Here is a 16,468-nt window from a genome sequence, read left to right as displayed (position 1 = left end):
TTTTAAAACAAGACCAAGTAGAGTGTAAAAAAGTACCAATTTCTTGATTACATCGGAAGCATTGATCAGATAAATTTGGGTTTAATTTATTTATTTTTGTGGTGTAATATATGAAGGGCTAGTTTCTATACAGCAGTGCTGTATGACTCCACAAACACAGCCTGGACAACTGAAAGTGTTACTGTTTTATGAGTTCTTGATGCACCACTGCCCATTATTGACACACTTCAGTTTATTCAAACTATAATTTATTTTTATTATTTAACAATTTCAAATGATTGTATAGCAGTAACATTTATTATTTGAGAACTGACCAGTAGAAACACAATTAAACATTACATTTGACAAAATGAAACAATAAATCACTCATTGGAGTGTAACTCAAAAATACCAAACGTGCTAGTGTAGCATAATGTTGTGCTAAACATTGGCTGAAAGTCTGTTGAACCAGACAGAATACATTTAAAAGACATATTGAATTCTTCCCCAGGGTGACTACCTCTCATCCAGCACCACTTCCCTGACCACAGGAGGAGTTCAACATTTGGTAGATTGAACGGCCTAATTTAAAAGGGGAAGAAGGACTTGCCAGCAATTTCAGTTCAACCCCATGTGGGAAAACTTCTGGAAGCAATACTTAAATACTTGGAACAATTTGAGTTGATAAGGAAAAGGCCACAGGATTTCTTAAAAGCAAATTTTGGAGGTAATGGAGAGGGATGATAGTGGGAATGTGGTAGATGTTACCAACATATTCATAAACCCCAGAAAGTCTAGGAAGGATGGAAAAATGCCGGCGAGGGTTCGGTGATAGGCAATTTAACTCCACTACTGGATAGGAGAAGCTTGTTTTCTTTTCACTCTGCACCAGAGATGGAGAGATCTGATAGCAATGTGGTCTAGGGTGGATGGTAGCAAGCAGCTTATATCAGCAGATTGGTTAAGGACCAGGGACAATGATTTGATGGCTTTGGCAAAGAGACAAGGTGGCTTGTGCAGCTAGAGTAGACAAAATTGGGAAGTCATTGTCGGAAATGAATGTGAAAGCAGAACCATTTGGGGATTTTGAAGGGAAGTAGACACCACTGGGTGGATGGAAATGGAACTGATGGGATTACTGCATCAGTCGAGCATTGTCTTAATAGGTTGGGTGATCTCTTTCTATGCTGCAACAATTCTATGATGAGTTAGAGCTGGCTTATCACAAGTAAGACTGTTGAAGCAGGAATGCCCCAAAATAGGTTTCACATTCATTGATGGAAACATACTTAATTAGATTTTTGGGAACTTCAACATTAATGTGATCATCGGCGTCAAGTTTGAAAGCGCCAGCCTGAAGGGTAGAGATCTTCAAGAATTCTTCAGCTTTGGCCTGGGGCCTGGCATAGCTCTTCAGCAGTTTCTCTGGGGCAGGGTAATGTTTGGTTTTCTTGGAAATGGAGACATAGAACTGATGAGCGTGGCTGAGGCAATCCTGTGCACAGTTGAAGGTTACCTGGGCATAGAGGAAGTAGACACCACTAGTAGGAATCACCAGATAACCTGTCTTATTCCACGTCATGGTTGGTGTGTGGAAGGCATGTCCGAGGGAAGTTTCAAAGAGCAGGTTGGAGGAATTCTGGAAATCTGCCAAGGACAAGTGGAAAGTTGACTTCAAATGAGATCATGTAATACTGAACTAATCTGTAAAATAAGCAAACACGAGGAAATCTGCAGATGCTGAAAGTTCAAGCAACACACACAAAATGCTGGTGGAACGCAGCAGGCGAGGCAGCATCTATAGGGAGAAGCACTGTCGACGTTTCGGGCCGAGACCCTTTGTAAGGAGTGCAGAGGATGTGGTGCATGTGGAGACACTCCCAGCCCCGAAACGTCGACTGTGCTTCTTCCTATAGATGCTGCCTGGCCTGCTGCGTTCCACCAGCATTTTGTGCGTGTTGCCTGTAAAATGTGATTGTTTTAGTTTGTTTTCCGAAGTTTACTAAGGTAAAGATCCAGTTTCTACTCTTGGACAGAAAAGGGAATGGTTAAAGCACAAACTCATCTGCTAAGTAGCCCAAATACAGCCCCACCCAGAGGCTAGAGTTGATGGTACATATTGCCCTTCTTTCAGATCAGTGTGATAGATCAGGACAGATAGGGATCTTTTCTGGGATCAGAGTGATAGATCAGAGCAGAGAGATCTTTTCTGGGATCTGTGTGATAGATCTGAACTAAACTAGCCGAACAAGCTGCGCAGGTTCGATATACAACTGGCAGCCAATACACAGTGGTTATGTTTCCTGCTGATAAAAACTCTAAACTTATCAAATGCAACAAAACATGAGCTGGGTCTCACAAGCTGCCCCTTCATTGACGTGCCAACAAAGGGTTAATTGGGTAAACAGTGGATGTTTGCACCAGCTCTTCCTGGTGGTCCTGGCATATGAAGGTACCACTTTTGTTCTGTGTTCATGTTGAAATGACATTCCCCATTGGACAGAAGTTCACCAGCAGTGGACACATCCACTTCTGTCAGAGACGAAGATGGCAGAATGGTGGTAATAATGTTTCCAAGGAGGTATTTACTCCTTGAACACACTATGAATCTTAAAACATTTCTCCAGTGTTCCAGGTAACCCACTGGCACGCAACATTTTGTTCAGCGAGACATCCTTTTGCACTGGAATATTTTCCCAGCGAGGAATCCCTCTGTCACTGGCCCTGAGTCCATTCAGAATCGGTGGAAAGGGTGCATTTCTGGACTTTGGTGGGTTGTGCATTTATCTGAGGTGTAGTAATTTCTGAAGGTAACGACATCTCCCTTCCTCAGGGTGACGACCTCTCCCTTCCCCAGTGTGACTGCCTCTCCCTTCCCCAGTGTGACTGCCTCTCTCTTCCCCAGTGTGACTACCTCTCTCTTCCCCAGTGTGACTACCTCTATCTTCCCCAGTGTGACTGCCTCTCTCTTCCCCAGGGTGACTGCCTCTCCCTTCCCCAGGGTGACTACCTCTCCCTTCCCCAGTGTGACTGCCTCTCTCTTCCCCAGGGTGACTGCCTCTCCCTTCCCCAGGGTGACTACCTCTCCCTTCCCCAGTGTGACTGCCTCTCTCTTCCCCAGGGTGACTGCATCTCCCTTCCCCATGGTGACTACCTCTCTCTTCCCCAGTGTGACTACCTCTGTCTTCCCCAGTGTGACTGCCTCTCTCTTCCCCAGGGTGACTGCATCTCCCTTCCCCATGGTGACTACCTCTCTCTTCCCCAGTGTGACTACCTCTATCTTCCCCAGTGTGACTGTCTCTTCCCCATGGTGACTGCATCTCCATTCCCCAGGGTGACTACCTCTCTCTTCCCCAGTGTGACTACCTCTATCTTCCCCAGTGTGACTGTCTCTTCCCCATGGTGACTGCATCTCCAATCCCCAGGGTGACTACCTCTCTCTTCCCCAATGTGACTACCTCTCTCTTTCCCAGTGTGACTGTCTCTTCCCCATGGTGACTGCATCTCCATTCCCCAGTGTGACTACCTCTCTCTTCCCCTGTGTGACTGCCTCTCCCTTCCCCAGGGTGACTGCCTCTCTCTTCCCCATGGTGACTGCCTCTCTCTTCCCCAATGTGACTACCTCTCTCTTCCCCAGGGTGACTGCCTCTCCCTTCCCCAGGGTGACTACCTCTCTCTTCCCCAGTGTGACTGCATCTCCCTTCCCCAGGGTGACTGCATCTCTCTTCCCCAGGGTGACTACCTCTCTCTTCCCCAGGGTGACTGCATCTCTCTTCCCCAGGGTGACTACCTCTCTCTTCCCCAGGGTGACTGCCTCTCCCTTCCCCAGGGTGACTGCCTCTCTCTTCCCCAATGTGACTACCTCTCTCTTCCCCAGGGTGACTGCCTCTCCCTTCCCCAGGGTGACTACCTCTCTCTTCCCCAGTGTGACTACTTCTCCCTTCCCCAGGGTGACTGCCTCTCTCTTCCCCAATGTGACTACCTCTCTCTTCCCCAGTGTGACTGCATCTCCATTCCCCAGGGTGACTACCTCCCTCTTCCCCAGTGTGACTACCTCTCTCTTCCCCAGGGTGACTGCATCTCCATTCCCCAGGGTGACTACCTCTCTCTTCCCCAGTGTGACTGCCTCTCTCTTCCCCAGGGTGACTGCATCTCCATTCCCCAGTGTGACTACCTCTCTCTTCCCCAATGTGACTACCTCTCTCTTCCCCAGGGTGACTGCCTCTCCATTCCCCAGTGTGACTACCTCTCTCTTCCCCAATGTGACTACCTCTCTCTTCCCCAGGGTGACTACCTCTCTCTTCCCCAATGTGACTACCTCTCTCTTCCCCAGGGTGACTATCTCTCTCTTCCCCAATGTGACTACTTCTCCCTTCCCCAGGGTGACTGCATCTCTCTTCCCCAGTGTGACTATCTCTCCCTTCCCCAGGGTGAATACCTCTCTCTTCCCCAGTGTGACTGCCTCTCCCTTCCCCAGGGTGACTGCCTCTCCCTTCCCCAGGGTGACTGCCTCTCCCTTCCTCAGGGTGACTGCATCTCCATTCCCCAGGGTGACTGCCTCTCCCTTCCCCAGGGTGACTGCATCTCCATTCCCCAGTGTGACTGCCTCTCCCTTCCCCAGTGTGACTACCTCTCCCTTCCCCAGGGTGACCGCATCTCCCTTCCCCAGGGTGACTGCATCTCCATTCCTCAGGGTGACTACATCTCCCTTCCCCAGGGTGACTGCATCTCCCTTCCCCAGTGTGACTACCTCTCCCTTCCCCAGGGTGACTGCCTCTCCCTTCCCCAGTGTGACTACCTCTCCCTTCCCCAGGGTGACTGCATCTCCATTCCCCAGGGTGACTACCTCTCCCTTCCCCAGGGTGACTGCCTCTCCCTTCCCCAGTGTGACTACCTCTCCCTTCCCCAGGGTGACTGCATCTCCATTCCCCAGGGTGACTACATCTCCCTTCCCCAGGGTGACTGCATCTCCCTTCCCCAGTGTGACTACCTCTCTCTTCCCCAGTGTGACTACCTCTCTCTTCCCCAATGTGACTACCTCTCTCTTCCCCAGGGTGACTACCTCTCTCTTCCCCAGTGTGACTACCTCTCCCTTCCCCAGTGTGACTGCCTCTCCATTCCCCAGGGTGACTACATCTCCGTTCCCCAGTGTGACTGCCTCTTCCTTCCCCAGGGTGACTACCTCTCTCTTCTCCAGGGTGACTACCTCTCTCTTCCCCAGGGTGACTGCATCTCCATTCCCCAGGGTGACTGCATCTCTCTTCCCCAGGGTGACTACCTCTCTCTTCTCCAGGGTGACTACCTCTCTCTTCCCCAGGGTGACTACCTCTTCTTTCCCCAGGGTGACTGCATCTCTCTTCCCCAGGGTGACTACCTCTCCCTTCCCCAGGGTGACTGCCTCTCCATTCCCCAGGGTGTCTACCTCTTCCTTCCCCAGTATGACTACCTCTGTCTTCCCCAGTGTGACTACCTCTCTTCCCCAGGGTGACTGCATCTCCTTTCCCCAGTGTGACTACCTCTTCTTTCCCCAGGGTGACTGCATCTCTCTTCCCCAGGGTGACTACCTCTCCCTTCCCCATGGTGACTGCATCTCCTTTCCCCAGTGTGACTACCTCTTCTTTCCCCAGGGTGACTACCTCTCTCTTCCCCAGGGTGACTACCTCTCTTCCCCAGGGTGACTGCCTCTCCCTTCCCCAGGGTGACTGCATCCCCATTGCCCTGATGATTACATCTCCCGTCCCACAGGTGACAACATTTCCCTTCCCTTGTGTAATGACATCTCCCGTCCCATGGGTGACAACATTTTCCTTCCCTTGCGTGATGACATCTCCCTCCCCCGGGCTGAGGACAAAGGGTCAGCCAAGTCCCCAACAGGGACTACAGCTTGCAGTCTTCTGCCCACCAGCTGACACTTGTCAGATCTGGGAAGCTGATATCTCCTGCTGGGTCTTTTCTTGGGGGAGGTGATAATAATCCAACACCCTATCAAACTCCTGCTGGAGTGTGAGACCTCACTTTGGCATGGAGTTTCGTGATTAGCATAATGCTATTACAGCTGGGCTGTTGGACTTTGCAGTTCAATTCCTGCATCGTCTGTAAATTAGTTTGAATGACTAATAGTGGGAGTTTCCTCCCACTGTCCAAAGACTCACGGGTGAGTAAGTTAATTGGTCATTGTAAATTGTCCTGTGATTAGGCTCGGGTTAAATTGGTGGGTTGCTGGGCGGTGCAGCTGATTGGGCCTGTTCTGTGCTGTGTCAGAGCAATGGATCTGCTGGTGGAGGGAGGGGAGGGGAAGGGAGGGCAGGACAGGGCAGTGAGTTTTTGCATAATGTGTAGTACAGACAGGTGGGCTGAAGGCTCTGGTTCTGTGAATCACTGACAGGCCTGCTCCAAAGAGACAGATCACTGGTCCCCCAGAGAGGGCATTTCTGTGTACTACTCTGTCCTGACCTTGTGACCCTGGTCCACTGCCCTCCAGCCACAGTGACACGGAGTATGGATCTTGATGAAGGACAAAGCATTGATCAGCCCAAAGCATTGACTGTGTATTCTTTTCCATAGATGTTGCCTGACTTGCTGAGTTACTCCAGCATTTTGTATTTGAGAGTTCTTTTAGATTACAAATTGGTTATTGTCATTCTTTAGTACACAAGAGAAATAGAGAACAATTTTGCATCTGTTGCTGAAGATTTTCAGTAACTGCAGACTCTTATGTTTATGATGGAGTTTCTGTGATGTCAGGATTTCTGCAGGCTTTGAACCACACCCTGGAGTGGGTGTACATCTCAGTAACACCCTCGGGGCAATAATCCAGACCAAACCTGTTCATCAGGATGGCTCTATCTGTCTGTCTTCATCTTTCAAGTTTGTCAGGGTGAGAGTGTGGGTGGGGGGGCCTGGGGAAGCGACTGGGGCCTAAAGTGTGTAGGTTTTGTTTGAAGATTGGGATGTGGGTAGAGTCAGAGGATGGGTTAAAGGTGGTGGGTGTGGGTAGTGGGGTTAAGGGTGTCCCCACCCACACACACCTCAGGGTTCTGTGACACTTAACTGGCCAATACACACTGTTAAGAAAGTGAAGTGATCCTGTAATACTGACCTGTGAAGGCAGTGAGATGGGCGATGGGATTCTGTGCTCTCATAATTAAACCACTTCCTGTTGGCTGGAAGCCTGAAAAATAAACAGATTTCAAGACAAGGTCTGCACCTTCCCAGCTGCTCAGCAGCAGCCTAGACATTACACAAGCTGTTGCCTGCGTGATCTCCGAGATACAAACCCATGCTTGCACTGACTCCACCTTCACAATAATCATGGGGTAGAACTGAGACAACAACCACAGAGGCATAATTTGTACATTGTTAGGAAGGACACCAGAAGACATGCAGGTTCATTGGCTAATGGGTTGTGTGTGAGTAAGGGTATCAGGCAGAACGTACTGGGATTAGTATTGGGTTGTTGTAATTGGGTGCCTGATGGCCAGTCTGAACTCAATGGGCTGAAAGGTCTGTTTCTGCACCAAATGATACTATCACTGTATCACTACTATTGCTTCCTGATGCTTGAATTCGATCATGACACCATAAGTCAGAGGAGCAGAATTAGGCCATTCAGCCCATAGAGTCTGCTCCGCCATTCTATCATGTATGATTTATTAATCCACTCAATCCCATTCTCCTGCCTTTTCATTGTAATATTTGAAACCCTGATTAGTCAATAACCTATCAATCTCTGCTTTAACTGTACCCAAAGTCTTGCCCTCAGCTGTCTGTAGAAATGAATTCCACAGATTCCCCCTCATCTGTGAGTCCTTTACATCTATTTGTGGCGATGAATTCCACAGATTCACTATCCTTTGGCTAAAGAAGTTCCTCCTCCTCTCTGTTCTAAATGGACATACCTCTGTTCTGAGGCTGTGCCTTCTCGTCCCCGGCTCCCCCAATAAAGGAAACATCCTCTCCACATCCACTTTATCAAGGCTTTTCAATATTCGATAGGCTTCAATAATGTCCCCCTCCCCTGCCACATTCTTCTAAACTCCAGCAAGTACGGTCTCAGAGCCACCAGACACTCCTCATACATTAACCCTTTAATTCCCGGAACACTGGATGCCATAGTGGTCCAGCAGTTAGTGTGGCTCTATTACAACCTGGCCTGTTGGAGTTTGGAATTCAGTCCCAGCACCCTCTGTTATGAGTCTGCAGGTCCTCCCTGTGGAATGCATGGGATTCCTCCCACAGTCCAAAGACATACAGGTTAGTAGGTAAATTGGTCATTGTAATTTGTCCTGTGATTAGGCCAGAGTTAAACAGGTGGGTTGCTGGTGCCCATTGGGCCGGAAGGGCCTGTTTCACCTAACTCTAAATCAATAAATAATTCTTGTGAGCACCCTCCTGATCCTCTCCAACAACAGCACATCTGTTCTTAGTGAAGGGGCCCAAAACCGCTCACAGTAAATGTTCAGATTTACATTAAATACATATGTCAGTGATATGCAACCTGGTTCTGACTCAAACCCCACTCGAGGATCTGGGACTTAAAATTCTAAGAAATAATGAAGTGATACTGAAAGTTGGGAATTCTCTCTTTTGGTAACTATGGAACCCAGAGATTGTTGTAAGACACAAACGCAAGTTGCAGTTGCATTAAATTATTTGGTGTCACATAGACATCACGTCACGCAGCAGGGAAACAGGTCCTTTGGTCCAGCTGGCCCATGCTGACTATTGTGCCCATCCAAACTAGTCCACTCACCTGCATTTGACCTAATCACATATCTGTCTAGCTGTCCTTTAAATGTAGCTAATGTACCTGCCTCAACGTCTTCCTCTGGCAACTTGTTCCATATACTGACCACCCTCTGAGTGAGAATGTTAAATTTTCCACTCTCACCTTAAATCTGTGCTCTGGAGAAAAACCCAGTGCAATCTCTGCCTCTCTACATCCCAGGGAATAACATTCTCACCTGCCCGACCTCTCCCTGTAACTCAGGCCCTCGTGTTCGGGCACCATCTTAGTAAAACTCATTGGACAATTATGCTGATACGCTGGAGGAACGGTGACTTGTTCACCCTGCTCACGGGCTCTGCCCTTCCTTTATACACAAACCTCACTTCTTTGAAGTGCGTATTGAAAACTCTGCTAAGTCTGTTGCTCAGCTAGTTTCATCATCAACCGTGCGACAGAGATTCAAGGGAAAGCTGTTACTGATTTTACTCAGGTCCATTACTAATCCAGTAATCTAGATGTTACTTGAGTTTATTCACACTCAATGTTTTAGGAACAGCTTCTGCCCCACTGCCATCAGATTCCTGAACAGACAACGAACCCACAATCATTACCTCTCTACTTTTGCTCTCTTTTAGCTCTACTTCTTGAATTTGATTTTGTTTTATATATATATATACATATCTCTTATTGTAATTTATAGTACATTTTATGTACTGCACTGTACTGCTGCCACAAAGCAATAAATTTCACAGCATATGTTAGCGATATGCAACCTGGTTCTGCTTCAAACCCCACTCTATGATCTGGGTCTTAAAATTCCAAGAAATAATGAAATGATACTGAAAGTTGAGAATTCTCTCTTTTGTTAGCTATGGAAACAAGAGATTGTTGTAAGACACAAACGCTAGAAAATCTGCAGATGCTGGAAATCCAAGCACCACGCACAAAATATTGGAGGAACTCAGCAGGCCAGGCAGCATCTATGGATAAGAGTAAACTGTCAAAGTTTTGGGCCAAGACCCTTCTTCAGGACTGGGTCTCAGTGTTTCTGTCCTGATGAAGGGGCTTGGCCTGAAACGTCGACTGTTTACTCTTTTCCATAGATGCTGCCTGGCCTGCTGAGTTCCTCCAGCATTTTGTGTGTGTCGATTGTTGTGAGATCCTGGCTGGTTCACTAATATCAGTTAAAGAAGCAAATCCTGACCTGTTCTGAGGTCAGAGGTTAGAGATCTGGCAGTCTGAGGTCAGAAGCACTGAGACCCAAGCAATAAACACTGGAGGTATTCAATGTGTGAGGCAGCATCCGTGGTGGGAAATGGATCAGTCCTGTTGAAAGGGTCTTGGCCCAAAATGTCGACTGTTCATTTCTCTCCATAAATACTGGCTAGCCTGCTGAGTTGCTCCGGCATTTTGTATTTGTGTGTTGCTCCAGATCTCCGGCATCTGCAGAATCTTTTGTATTCCAATAAATGTGCAGTAGCACAGGCACTTGGGTCCTCTGAATTAATGGATAGTTTTTCTAAGTATGGCCTGACCCACCGAAAGACAAAAGAATTTACTTACTAGGAAGGGAGAAGTTCTTCATCTCGATCAGCACTTGGTTATTTATGTCCTTTAAAGCCAAAGATAATTTTATTTTAACAGATGAAGTCAATTTTTCACACTTTAGCTTTAATTTCAGAATTAGGGAAACATGATTTTTAACTTTTCACCTTAATTCAATAAGGTTGCTAAAATAAGGATCTTTACAAGAGGCAGTTCCTATGTCCATTGACATCAGTACATTCACATGTCCATGGGACCAGAGAGCGGGCAATTGGGAGTCTTGTCTGTGGAGGTGCTGAGGGCTGTGGAGAATGTACTAAATGGTGCATCACCGTCTGGCATGTAGGGGCCATTGCACAGGATCAGAAAAAGCTGCAGGAAGTTTACACTCAGCCAGCTCCATCATGGACACTAACCCCCCCACCCCAACCTCAAGGACTCTTTCAAGGATGATGCCTCAAGAAGGCATCATTAAGGACCCCATCACCCAGGATATGCCCTCTTCTCATTGCTACCATCAAGGATAAGGTACAGAAGCCTGAAGACGCACACTCAACATTTCAGGAACAGCTTCTTCCCCTCCACCATCATATTTCTGATTGGACATTGAACCCAAGCACACTAGCTCACTATTCTTTGCTCTCTCTTTCCACTACTCAAATTAAGTTTTCTATATTTATTTATTATTGTAATTTATGACTTAATTATTCCTGCTGCTGCAAAATAAACAACGAATTTCAGGACATACATTATGCCAGTGATTTTGATTCACCATAGGCTGCAACAGAGGTGGAATTTTACAATGTAGAGATAGGTTTTAAAACCAAAGCAAGGAAGCCCAGATGCTGTCTAAACTTCCCAGTTGATCATCTTGTGATACAGAGGGTGCAAAGGACATTTACCAAGATGCTGCCTGGATTTGAAAGCATAACTTATGAGGCTAGGTTGAGTGAATTTGGGCATTTCTCTTTGGAGCGGAAGACGATGAGAGGTGATTTTACAGGGGTGTATAGGATGACAAAACCCGTAGATCGATGGACAGCCAGAGATTTTTTTTAACCAGTGTGGAAGTAGGTAATTCAAGGCTGAGTAATTTAAAGATGATTGGAGGAAAGTATAGAGGGTGTCAGAAGTAGGGTTTTTACACCGAGGGTGGTGAGTGCATGGAATGTGTGGCGGTAGAGGCAGCTACATTCGAGACATTTAAGGGATCCTTAGGCAAATGGGTGAAAGAAAAATGGAGGGTTATAGAAGGAAATGGGTTAGATTGATTTTAGAGTAGGTTATTGTGGGACAAAGGGCCTGTACTGTGCTGTAGTGTTCTATGTTCCATGCTTACCCTTGAGGCTGTTGATGAAGCCTGGTGGAAGCTTTATTTAAAGACCCATTCTCTTGGGAAGGAGGCAGAATCCTCCCTTTCTATCATAAGGGAATATAAACCGTTGGATTGAAGTAATGCACTGCCTGCATCACTTGCTGAGTGGTTCACTTTCAGCGAACCGCTACAAGCCGGTCATGTTTCTAATTGGTCAGTTCAGTCACAGTTAACACAGACTTTTGGCAGAGAGGATCAAAGGACGTTCTTCAACAACATACAAGATGTTAATGCAAGTCCACGTGTTACATGTGAGGATGAGCAATTCAGACGAATCTCTGGCCAAACTAAAATTAAACGACAGTCTCCTTCCTTCCAATACCAAGAATCGTAAACAACTACGCCCTCTACAAATAAAAGCAGGGTTTCTTACCTTCTTGAGCACATCAATGTAGAAAAATATGAAGATGCACATGCCTGCAATTGCCAGCCACTGTAGGATGACAAGGACAGTGAGAAACACTGAGCAGCAATTCTGTCTCATGGCTAAACTACTCTCTGAAGCCCTGAACATAACATCCTCTGGGTCTGTACCATTCGCCTTCTGCATCTTGGCTGTACAACTTACTGTGAATGTTTTCCAGCCTGCTCCCTCAGCATTGCTTATATATGCTAGCAAGCTTATGACGTACTGGAACACTCCAAGTAGGACTTTATTTCTGCCGTATGTGTAAAATTTTATTAGATCAGGAGATTAGATTATCTGTAAAGATGCACCAATAGTAATTGTTGGCACTGTGGTGCAAACCTACTTACTGGGACTATCAATTTCCCCAATTCAACACGTGATAAATATTTGGTGCTAATGCCTGATTTTAGTTGTATGATAATTCTCTTTGACACTGCTATAACGTAAGAATGTAGGAACCAGGAGCAGCCATTCTACCTGTCATCGTCAGTCTAACCATGTAGCAAAGCTCCAAGCCTCCCTAAAATTTTCAAGGAAGTCACCCCTTCAGTGGGTTAAAAAATTTCCAAATTTCATTCCCAAAATCCTTACTCTCAGTTTTAGACACGCAAGATTCTGCAGACGCTGGAAATCCAGAGCAACATACACAAAATGCTGGAGGGGTTCAGCTGGTCAGCCTCTATGGAAATGAGTAAACAGTCGACTTCTTGGGTTTGACTGCTTATTCATTTTCTTAGATGCTGCCTGATTTAGTGAGTTCCTGCAGCATCTATTGTGTGTTGCTGTCAGTGCCTCAGTATCAGATGTCCTAACCACAGCAATATTTTTTTTCTGAATGCTCATAAATTGTAACCTTATTAATCCAAATTAAATTAAGTTAAAATGTGAAGAGAAAAATCTAAAACTGAAAATACTGGAATCCTGAAACAAAACTAGAAAATTCCAGGAACAGTCAGCAGTTCCAACAGGGTTTGTGAAAATCTGAAACTTTTCCAGCATGAAATGAATTTTGGATATTTCACTAAGTGTATTGAGTTACTGGATAGAAATGAAATTTGGATTATAATTCAAAAAGCTACTTTAGATCTGGCACATAAACACAAGTTCTGGTGTCTTGAAAGGTCATCTGTTTATTCCTCTTCATAGATGTCTACACTATCTATGTCTCCCTTCAGTTTCTAACACCCCAGAGAGGAAATAAAACAAATTTGTCTACCTCTCTAAGTAGCACATGCTCTTCTAATCCAGCCAGCATCTTAATGAACCTCCTCCGTGCCCTTTCCAAAGTTTCCACACGCTTCTTGTTGTGGGTGAACAGAGCTGCAAAGGCTCCTCCAAGTGTGGCCCAATCAAAGTTTTTATTGCTGCAACATGACTTCCTGACTTTTATACTTAACGCCCTGACCAATTAAGACGAGCTTTATTTGTGCGCCAAATTTCCCAAGGAAATATTGGTTCGGGTAGAGTGAGAATGAGTTTATAAGAAGTGAATTTGAGCAGTTGGCTCAGTTTACGTGAGACATTAGATTGCACAGAAGGAGAGTGAGTTTAAAATAAATGAGCGGGGCAGTTGGCATACTTTGCATGCCACAAGTCCTGAGGAGCCACTGGGTTGCGTAGAGGGCGAGAGAGTTTAAAGGAAATGAGTGGGGTTAGTTGGCACACTTTGTGCGACATAGTTCCTGAGGGGACATGGGATTGCACATCATCAGGCACTTGACGAGCACCAATAAGAAGTTAGGTTGAAGCAGAATGGCTGTTGTGTGAGTGGGGAGTTGAGGCTTTGGCAAAGAGAGGCGTAGACCATTGGTAGATTTTTTATCTCATTATTTAAACTTTGCTTCTTTTGTTTGCACATTTGGAGCAGTGGGGATGCTAGGAAGGATACAGGAATGCTCCTCTTGTGGGATGCGGGAAGACAGGGAGACCCTTGGAATTCCTGACGTCCGCACTTGTGAGAAGTGCATCCGTCTGCAGTTTCCAACAGGATTTGCAGCTGGAACCCGATGGACTCTGGATCATATGAGAGGCCAAGGGGTTGATCGACAGGGCAAACAGAAAGGTAGTTACATGCAAAGTGCAGAACACGGGTAACTGGGTGACTGTTCCCCTCAATAACAGGTTTAGCACTTTGGATACTGTTGGGGGGTGGGGAGGGTGACCAAGCAGAGGAAAGTCACAGTGGGCAGGTCACGGGCACCGAGTCTGGTTTTGTGGCTTAGAAGGGACGGAAGGAGAAGAGGCAAGCTTGTTCATTAGGGGAACAGAAAGTAGGTTCTGGAGATGAGAACAAGATTCCCGGATGGTACGTTTCCTCCTGTGTGTCAGGGTGAGGGATATCGCAGTTCAAGTCCACAGCATTCTTAAGTAGGAGGGTGATTGGCCAGAAGCCATTGGCCACGTTGGTACTAATGACATACGTCGGAGGGGTGTCGAGGTCCTTCAAAGTGAGTTCAGGGGTTGTACTACAGGACCTCCGGGCTTGTGATCTCAGGACTGTTGCCTTTGCCATGTTCTAGTGAGTCTAGCGATATGAAGATCATACAGTTTAACACAAGACTAAGGAGTTGGTTTAGGAGGGAGGGTGTCAGATTTTTGGATCATTAGGATCTCTTCCAGGGAAGGTGGGACCTGTACAGAAGGTGGGACGTATTGCAGCTGAACTGGAGGGGGACTAATATCCGAGTACAATATGTGTGAGTGGAAGAGTGGATTAAACTAGAGTTGCAGGGGGTTAGGAACCAGAGTGCCAGAACAGTTAATGGACAGGTTGTGGAGACTGATGTTTAAAAAGTCAGGAAGCAACAAGTCAGGCATGGTGGGATTAATGTTCCAAGCTGAATATATTTCAATGCAAAGAGTATTGTAGGAAAGGTGGATGAGCTTAGGACATTGATCAGCATGTGGGAATTACAACATTGTAGCCATTGAGACTTAGTTGCGGGACAGGACTGGTAGCTCAATATTCTGGGGTTCCATTGCTTTAGACAGAATAGAGCAGGAGGGAGTAAAGGGGTAGGGGTGGTATTATTAGTTGGGGAAAATGTCACAGGTAGGGACTGGTTAATGATAGTCAATATGGGTTAGTGTGTGGTAGGTCATGTCTAATCAATCTGATACAGTTTCTTTTGATGAAGTTGCTGGGGAGGTTGATGAAGGGAAGGAAATGGATTTGTCTACATGGAGTTTATGCACAGGATGTTGGTCAAGAAGGTTCAGTCACTTGCCCTTCAAAACGGATTAGACATAGGCCTTGCAGGAGAAATCAGAGAGTGGCAGTAGGTGGTTGCCTCTCTGACTGGAGGCCTGTGACGAGTTGAGTGCCGTAGGGGTTGGTGCCGGCTCTGAAGTTGTTTGGCATCCATATCAATGATTTGGGTGATAACGTGGTTAACCGGATAAGCAAATTTGCAGATGACACCAAGATTGGGAGTGTAGTGGGCAATGAGAAAGACTATCATGGTTTGCAGCAGAACCTGGACCAGCTGGAAAAATGACAGATGGAATTTAAGGCAGACAAGTGTGAGGCGTTGCGTTTTGGAAGGACCAACCAGGGTAGGTCTTACACAGTGAGCAGTCGGGCATTTAGGAGTGTGGCAGAACAAAAGGATCTGGAAATACAGATCCATAATTCATTGGAAGTAGTGTCACAGGTAGGTAGAGTAGTAAAGAAAACATTTGGCATGTTGGCCTTCATGAATCAATATATTGAGTACAGAAGTTGGGATGTAATGTTGAAATTGTTTAAGACATCGGTGAGGCCTAATTTGGAATATTGTGTCCAGTTTTGGTCACTTACTGTAGGAATGAAATCAATAAGACTGGAAGAATGCAGAGAAAATTTACAAGGATGTTGCTGGGACTTGAGGGTCTGAGTTATAGGAAAAGGTTGAATAGGTTAGGACTTTATTACCTAGAATATAGAAGATTGAGGGGAGATTTGATAGAGGTATACAAATTATGAGGTGTATAGATGGTGTAAATGTAAGCAGGCTTTTCCCGCTGAGGTTGGATGAGGTCACGGGTTAAGAGTGAAAGGCTAAGGGGTCATGAGGGGGGATTTCTTCACTCAGGGCCTTATAGTCAGTGGCAGATATCAAACCTCGAAGTTACAGCTAGCTCCGTAGGGTGACTGCACTAACCACAATGCTATCATGCCCCCCTTAATGCTAATGTTCATTCCTCTCCGTAGAAGCTGCTTGACCTGCTGAGTTCCTCCAGCATTTGGTCTGTGCTACTTTTTATAAAGTTGGCAAATGAATAGGCTTACTGTAAACAGAAACATTTCTATTACCCAGCTCCATGATAAGTCCAAACCGATGGATTCCAGCTCCGTCACCCGCTGCCCTACTGCCTGCCAGTTTTTGAGAGTACTGTCAGAACAGGGAAAGCAGTGCCAGGCTTCATCGAGCGGCCCTTGCTGCATTTCCAG

The 16,468-nt window shown here is 46.3% G+C and overlaps 1 protein-coding gene across 1 annotated transcript; it reads right to left on the bottom strand.

Annotated features, from left to right (window-relative positions):
• Positions 1 to 343: 343 nt before the first annotated feature.
• On the bottom strand, positions 344 to 13,323 carry LOC132377501 (tumor necrosis factor ligand superfamily member 15-like). The gene is made up of 5 exons (XM_059943779.1): positions 13,253 to 13,323; positions 12,001 to 12,060; positions 10,271 to 10,319; positions 7,079 to 7,150; positions 344 to 1,626 (listed from the first exon to the last, which is right to left on the bottom strand). Exons 1-5 carry the CDS (start codon positions 13,289 to 13,291, stop codon positions 1,202 to 1,204), a joined length of 645 nt encoding a protein of 214 aa, XP_059799762.1. The 5' UTR covers positions 13,292 to 13,323; the 3' UTR covers positions 344 to 1,201.
• Positions 13,324 to 16,468: the final 3,145 nt, after the last annotated feature.

Source organism: Hypanus sabinus, chromosome 18 (assembly GCF_030144855.1).
Source record: "Hypanus sabinus isolate sHypSab1 chromosome 18, sHypSab1.hap1, whole genome shotgun sequence".
Classification (NCBI taxonomy): domain Eukaryota; kingdom Metazoa; phylum Chordata; class Chondrichthyes; order Myliobatiformes; family Dasyatidae; genus Hypanus; species Hypanus sabinus.
Note: the sequence above shows the minus strand (reverse complement) of the source record. Positions and strands in the feature narration are given on the sequence as shown.

Excerpts from the sequence above, each read along its gene's own strand:
- LOC132377501 (XM_059943779.1), bottom strand. The coding sequence starts at position 13,291 with ATGCTGGCTGGATTAGAAGAGCATGTGCTACTTAGAGAG. Across the intron at positions 10,320-12,000 it reads ACATTGATGTGCTCAAGAAG|GACATAAATAACCAAGTGCT; the intron begins GTAAGAAACCCT and ends TTGGCTTTAAAG. Across the intron at positions 1,627-7,078 it reads CCATCTCACTGCCTTCACAG|ATTTCCAGAATTCCTCCAAC; the intron begins GTCAGTATTACA and ends TGTCCTTGGCAG.